Genomic DNA, 8128 nt, shown 5'->3' with positions numbered 1-8128 from the left:
GCAGTATCCTGGTACTTTCAAAAAGGCAAAACAAATGTAAAATGATAATGCCTATCTGGTTTTAAATAAGTCATACAACTTACATAATAATACTTCATAGAAAGAAATCATATGGTCAATCACTTTTACTTCTTTCATCAGAATCGTATTTGTATAGGGCAATTACATTATACCCTGTGGTAGTCTGCTCCCAAAGAGATCCCCATTGAAATGTCTGGACTCTAAATATGTACCTTACATGGCCAGAAGGACTTTTTAGATTTGATTAAGAATTTTGAGATGGAGAGATTTTCTTCTACTATCTGGTGAGCTCAATGTGACCCCCTTCATGTCCTTATAAGGGTGGGGGGAGATTACAGTGAACAGAAATGTAAGGATGGAAGCATAGGTCAGAGAGGAGCCACAATGCTCTGTGGCTGGCTCTAGAACTAGCTCTAGGATGGAGGGAGAGGTCACAGACAGCTTCCAGAAGGCAGAAGAGACTAAGAATGGTTTGTCCCCTGAAGCCTCCAAAAGGAAACAGCTCTGTTGACCACAGTGGTTTTAGATCCTTTAGGCTCATTTTGTACTCTGACCTCAAGATGTGTAAAAGAATACATTTATGTTGCTTTGAGCGACTAGTCTGTGATATTTTTTTTTACAGTAGTAATAGCATACTGCTATATCTCTCTTATCCACACAATGAGACATATGTTTATTCAGTCATTTACCCATTTCCCAAAGCTTGGTGGATTTTCCTTGTGTCAGAGTAGGCTGATGAAAATATTTTTAGCAAACAGTATTCTTTACTTAATACAAAGAATCAAATAGAATGAATGATCCAATTAGTAACTATGTGGTAACTATGTTTTCAAAAGACCATTGAAAATAATCAACTTTCAAATACATACAAAATAAAATCAGATTAATATATCTGTCAACAAAATTGGGTGTATTTTAGTTTATAATTCATCTTTATATTACCAATTTAATTTAAGAATTCATTCATATTTCTTCTATCATTAGACTTGGATTTATTTTTATAGCAAACTATTTTTAGTTGGTTTTTTTAAAAGAAAGGTAGTATGGCATAGTGCCAGCTTGAGTTAGATAAATTGTATTAAAATCCTGAGTTTTGCTACTTTCACATAATTTAAGCTTGGATAAGAACTTAATTTCTAAGCCAACGTTCCTAATGTATAAAATAAATTTACAACTTACTCATTTGCATCTTTCTCATTTTGATGGAATAAAGTAACATTCAATAGATGAAAACTATGGTTATTATTAAAATTGTGCTTTTATTTCAGGCCCACTACATTCTTCTTACCTGAAATCTCAGTTCCTTTCTAACTCATCTGTGTGGTTTCCTTTCACCCCTAAAAAACTGTTGCCTTAAGCTTGAAATTCTACTCCTTTTTTTTCCTTTTTTTTTTTAGTTGTAGTTGGACACAATACCTTTATTTATTTATTTTTATTAGGTGCTGAGGATCAAACCCAGCGCCTTGAACATGCTAGGTGAGCACACTACCACAGAGCCACAACCCCCCTGTAATTCTACTCTTAAGAGTACAATAGATGAATGGATAAAGAAAATGTGGTATATATATATTCAATGGAATATTACTCAGCTTTAAAGAAGAATGAAATTATGGCATTTACCAGTAAATGGATGGAGTTGGAGAATATCATGCTAAGCAAAATAAGCCAATCCCAAAACAACAAAGGCCAAATATTTTCTCTAATATGAAGATGCTAATTCACAATAAGGGGGTGGGGAACACTAGAGAATAGAGTTACCTTAGATTAGGTAGAGGGAAGTGAAGGGAGGGGAGAGGAGGGGGTGTGAGGATAGGAAGGATAGTAGAACAAAACAGACATTATTACTTTATGTATATATAAGACTCCATGACCAATGTGATTCTACAACATGTGCACTCAGAAAAATGAGAAATTATATCCCATCTATATATGATATATCAAAGTACATAAATGCATTCTACTGTCATGTATAACTAGTTAAAACAAATAAATTTTTTTAAAAAAAAAAGTAAATTCAAGCTGGGCATCTTGGCTCAAGCCTGCAATCCCAGTGGCTCAGAAGACAGAAGCAGGAGGATCATAAGTTCAAGGTTAGCTTCAGCAACTTAGAGAATTCCTAAGCAACTTAGTGAGACATGCTCTCAAAATTAAAAGAAAATTAAAAAAGAAATGGGAGGGGGGTACTAGGGATGTAACTGAGTGGTAAAACACCCATGGGTTAAATTCCCAGAGGCCCCCCCCCCAAAAAAGAGTAAATTCAAAATTGATCAACCAAGAGTACACATATTCTAAAAATATCACAAATCATCTGATTATAGGAGTATTTTCTCCTATAATACTGCAAATGGCTTTCTTTTCAGAGTTATCTTTCAAAAAGAATCAACTTTTTAAAGTTGTTATTTGTTTGTGTTGTGTGGGTGCTCCCCACCCCCATGGGTAGTTTGTTTAATAGCATCACAAAAGTTATCCTATTTGCTACGATGATTACCAGCTAACAAATCCAAGTTGAGACTACACTGAGCAGTCAGCTAAGTGATTTTCTCCACTCTTTTTCTTATTTTTCTCCCAGCCTCTCAACTTTGTACCTTAATAATTATCACAGCCAGTTCAAATCACTATTGGTCATCTTAAATCGCTACAATTCATTTGCATAGTAATAAAACTGGAAAATTTAAACCTTCAAATATCCTGTTTCTCCTAGTCCCTGTGCTTCCCCAGGAACCACAGTCATCACTCTTCATTGTAATTAGCTTATTTCATTTCTCTAATAAACTGTCACGACCACAAAGTTTGATATCTCTTGCCCTTAGTATAACATAGGCACCTAACAAATATCTACTTAGTTAATAAATAAGTTAGTGCACCACCAAATACCTGTACATATTTTAAAGATATTCTTAGGTTAGTTGCACTTCTCTGAATCTAGTTATGACAATCATAATGCCAACATATAAATCCTGTCTTCAAGCAACTGGATAAGGTGTTTGAATGGAAGCAATTATTCATAGCAATTATTACTCAATATCGAACTGTAAGCCTCATAAAGGCAAGGACTACTACTGGTTTTATTTAACCTTATCTCAGGACCTAGCAGAAAGCCTAGAAAATAGTAAGAACTTGGTATTTGTTGAATAAGTTAATCCAGTCAATTCAGATACAAGTTAATTCAGAATTACATAACTTAAAAATAATTAATTCAGATACAGTTAAGAGTGTTCAAAAGGCAGTGCCATCACACATGGAACACTGGCATCTACAAAATTAGTGCGGTCAGGTCACCAACACCCTGGAGACTCTTAAGATTTGACCAGGGCTTCAAAGGTAAAACAGCCCAGCCTTCTGATTTTCAAAATGAGCAAACTGATACCTGGAAAAGTGAATCTTACTTTGCCAAATTGTTTGCCAGTTATCGCAGAGCCTGAATTCGTAAGAAGGTTTCAGACTTCTTCACAGTACTAAACTATGCTGGTACATACAGATACTAGTTGCATCAGAGAGGAATTTTGCTGCTGGGACTACAGAACACCAAAAACCTAAACTTGGGGACCCAAGAATCAGCATTTCAAACAAATGGCTGGGAATCCATCTTTGGAATGCATACTGAGGCAGATGGGTGGGGATTGAATAGGAGTTGGCAGGAAGAGGGAAGAGTACTTTTGAATGGCTTTGGTCCCCACTCAAATTGCTACAAGTTATAAGATGTTTTTGCTAGCATGTAATAAGTGTTGTTGACTAGTGTCTTTGATGCAGCCCAAAAGAATTGAACTCATCTCCCACTTCCCTCACTTTTAACAAGGATTATTTCCAATTCCAATTATCATCATTTCTCTCTTGGTTGCTGGTGGCTATTAAGTTGCATATGCAAAATCAGAACACAATATAAAGCAAAGAATAAACTGATCTACTCCAGGAGAGAAGGAAGAGATTCGTCAATACAATTCAGTATTTCAGCTCCAGGAGGGTAGAACTAAGTCTTTCTTGGATCCCAGGTGATAACTGACGCTGGTATCTGAAATTGAACCTGAGGTCATTGTTAATGTGAAACAAAGCACAGCAATCTTCCTTTCCCAAACATCACTGCCCTCTCCCCACAGTTAAATTATACTTCAGAGCACCTGCAGTGTACCATAAGAAATTCCTCATCCAGTTCCATCTGGGAATCATGAAGAGGCTAGGGCCACAGGGAACAGCCAGCCTGACTTGACCTAACAAGTTCAGTAATGCCCAGGTCCGGACCAGGAGGGCTGGAAAACGCATAAACTAGGGAGATTCCCCCAGAACCCATTCAGGCGGCGGTGTCGAACAGCACTGGCTGGAAGGGGCAGGTCCCTGGAGAGGCGACACAGCAGGCCAGCGTCTGCAGGTTGCCCGGCAACAGGCGCCTCCACTGGGGCCTCTTACTGTCGTCTTTCGCTTCCAAGCGGAAAGACGGTCAGCAGCCCGCCTCTTTAGCTCCTTGCATGCCAACTGTCACCCCCCAAATATGTCTGCGGTACCTTCGCCCCGCGGGCCTGCGCCCCGAAATTCCGCTGGGCAACCTTACCCCGCAGTACGAAGTGCACTGGCTGGAAATCTTCTTAGGCCCCGCCAGCGCCACACCAGGGACCGGCTCCGGGAGCCCTTAAACCCAGGCGGGGAGCTGGAACGGACTCACTCCCAGCGCTTCTCCCGCGCAGGGAGAGCGCCATAGCCCGGCATGGATCCGCCGCAGTTGTGCGATTAATTGAATAGAATTATATTTAATATATTTCTTAGGTAACTACATTTTATGCTTAGCGCCCAGATCTGCTGTCAAGGAGCTTGCAATTATTCAAAAAGACAATATTTCAGAATAACATTATAGAGAAATATAGATATTAAACAGATTTGGATATTAATTTAAATAAGTATGCACGTATGTACATTTACATTATCACATATATGTTGCATGTGTGTGTGTATATATATACATATATTCTATATAATATGTAAAATTGCATTTTAAAATGTTGGTGTAACCGAAAGGGTACAGGCCTAGAAATCAGGAAACCTCGTTTTATTTTTTACCGTACTAAAATTTTAGCCTCACTCTGTACACAATGTCTTTGAGCATCAACTCCTTACTCATAAGGTGAAAAACTGGTTTCATATATTATTAAGGTTCCACTCCAATATAATGTACGACAGCTTTCCTAAATTATACAGCCAAATGTCAGATACCCAAATTAGAATTAAGATGTTATGAAGCCTAATCTAATTCCCTTCGCACAAAATCATGTTGTTGTTGTTGTTTTGTAATCTTTAGTATCTTTTCAAAATTAGCACCCCTCAAAATATGTATCCAAATTTACAAATTGAAGGCATTTTTAGAGTAAAAATATACATATATTTTTAAAACATTAAAATAGTAAAATTGATGGATATAACATAATCACTCCATTTCTTCTCTACACTCCATAAAATTCATCCACCCATTATCCCGAAAGAAAGAAAAGCAAAAATCAACTGTTAAAAAATTAAACAGAAACAAAAAGCTAAACTTTTAAAAAATGACTGAAAAACTATAGTTGTCAAGTAATCTTAGTCATTCCACAAACCGATCAAGAAAACATCTTTAAGACACAACCTTGTCTATTCTTGGCACTTAGGCTTAGTACACCTCAATTGTTTCAGTATTTCTAAATATAATTCCCTAAACCACTAGAAACATGGTCTAAAATACCACACCTATAAAATTCAGACATTTTGTTAAGACATTTCTTTTTCTTTTTTTTTTTTTAATTGACTCAAAAATTTGTACATATTTATGGGGAAATTTGTTATGTTTTGATGCACATATACATTGTGTAGCATTCAAATCAGGATAAACAAATCTATGTCATGAAACACTTATCATTTCCCCACAATGAGAATATTACCAATCCCCTTTTCCATCTTCTCTATCACAATCTCTCGTCACCCTGCAATAGAACACCAGAACTTATTTCTATAACTAGAAGTCTCTAGGCAGTCTCTTTGGTAGGAAAAAAAAAAAAAGAAAGAGGAAAGAAGAAGAAGAAGAAGAAAGGGGGTAGGGCGGAAAGAGGAGGAGGAGGAAGAGGAAGAGGAGAAGACAGCAGCAAATCAAATGTTTAAATGTTTAGCAAGGTAATAACTTTGGATCACAGTATGACAGCGAGTTTACAAATCGCCTACTTTAATCCCGAGTCTCTGAGGAAGGGGGCAAAGTTCTGCAGTAGTTTATTTAAAACAATACGAATGCTATACACAGAAGCTGAGTCTGTAAAACTAATGCATAGGGTTTTCCACAGGGCATCCAATTGTCAGCATCCAATACACCTTGTTCTTTGTATAATGTGGTGCCGCCTCCATGTTGCAACTGTATTACAATCCAGGCAATGACTCAAGATGATCAGAGCCTCAGAAAGCACTTAGGATCCTGAGTCAAAACTCTGCAGTGCCGCGCTGCGCTGGGCAGACTTGGTGGGGGCGGATCCTGCCTCGAGCCCGCCCTGCCCCGAGGGCTTTGCCCAATGAGCGGGGCTTCCCCGCGCCGGCTCGAGCTCGTGCAGAGGATGGAGTCCGGCGAGAGCGTGGTTCCTGGGGCGGCAGAAATCCAGCTTCCCCAGCCGTTACTGGTTGGTGCTGTTGGGACACGGTGCTTGTCCCTCCATGGCTCTTAAAAATCTTATTAGTTTGTGGACCTTAAGTCTATGTGTAGCGGCCAGCAAACTTCCTCCAGTCCCGTCCATCACAGACCCACAATTTATAGACCAGTGCGTCCAAGCCCACAACGAATGGAGGGGCAACGTCAACCCCCCGGCGGCCGACATGAAACACATGGTGAGAAAAGAACCAGAACTGGTCTCCTATTCTTCTTGTTCATCCCAAGGTATCCGGGCCATACGTTTCGTGGACTTATCTCAATACAGCCAGGACTCCACTTGTGGTTTATAGAAAACTCACACCTTGGCTAGGCTGTCTCCTCTAGGGTTGTGATGGAGTGGAGGAGATGGGAGCTGTTCTTTCTGTTCCTTTTGCCTAGACATAAGCTCCCTGGGGGCAGTGGTAGGGGGGGAGCAGATGGTGTTTGGAAGTTGCATGGTCTTCACCTCTAAGGTTCGTCTGTATTTTGCAAGGGTGTTTTTGTTTGGTTCTTTTGTTTTTCTCTTCTATTGGATAGTGCCTCCCATCCTGCACATTCAAGATTCTACATATAAAAGATACATACAGTAGAGTGATGGGAATTCTCTCATAATTTTATATTTTAAAAACCCAAGTTTAAAACAACACAGTGGTGTAGTATTCATTTGAAAAATAAAATGTTCTACAAGGATGTGAAAATCAGCTCTTGAACAGTATCAGATGGTGATTTTCATGAAAAAAATAAATAAATTTGTGAAATTTAATCCCCCAAACATTGCACTGGTTGTATCTTTCTTAGACCTCCACAGTAGGGCCAACAAAGGGGAAAAGAGTTCTGTATGGAAGAAAAAGCAAAGAGAACATTATGTTATTAAAATAATCATAGATTTTACCCATTTTAAACAAATTCTTGACCATGTATTACTTGGAATTTCCTTTGCATTGTAACTTTTTCTTGCTTAATACCACCACAATGAACATAAATGTATAAATGTTGTTAGTATTAATCTCTCTTACCATGCTATGTAAATTGTAACTCAAATTTATTCCAGGGGTTTTGCTTTGTTGTTTTTTGGTACCAAGGACTGAACCCAGTGGTGTTCAACAAGTGAGCCACATACCCTGCCCTTCTGCCTCAATCTCCTCCTCAGCCACTAGGATTATGAGCATCCACCAAAATGTGCAGCCAGTTTTCTTTTTTTTCTATCTGGAAGAAAATAAAATTAAAATTTTTTCAAAAAAGAAAATACAATGGATGCTATTATAAAATCATAGCTCAAGCACTAAAGTTCAGAACTATAATGTTATACTATATAGGAGAGTGAGAGTTTTTTTTTTTTTTTTTTGAGTGAAGGAAATTTTAAATAGATTTTTGAAAGTCAGACAAAAACAAACTGACCACTTTAAGAATGCAAAATTTTTAAAGTATTTTCATGTATAATGTTTAATCTCCAACTGATTGGGGTAGTCAGGAGTATGTTAT

General features: G+C 38.1%; 1 protein-coding gene across 1 annotated transcript in view; it reads left to right on the top strand.

Annotated features, from left to right (window-relative positions):
• The first annotated feature begins 6583 nt into the window (after positions 1-6583).
• Positions 6584-8128, top strand: part of Glipr1l1 (GLIPR1 like 1) — a 29359-nt gene continuing 27814 nt past the window's right edge. Inside the window, exon 1 of the mRNA XM_027927291.2 lies at positions 6584-6843. Within this exon, the coding sequence (XP_027783092.2) occupies positions 6673-6843 (171 nt within the window). The 5' untranslated portion in view covers positions 6584-6672. The remainder of the gene's footprint in view (positions 6844-8128) is intronic.

Source organism: Marmota flaviventris, chromosome 3 (assembly GCF_047511675.1).
Source record: "Marmota flaviventris isolate mMarFla1 chromosome 3, mMarFla1.hap1, whole genome shotgun sequence".
NCBI lineage: Eukaryota > Metazoa > Chordata > Mammalia > Rodentia > Sciuridae > Marmota > Marmota flaviventris.
This window is presented reverse-complemented; position numbering and strand designations above follow the sequence as displayed.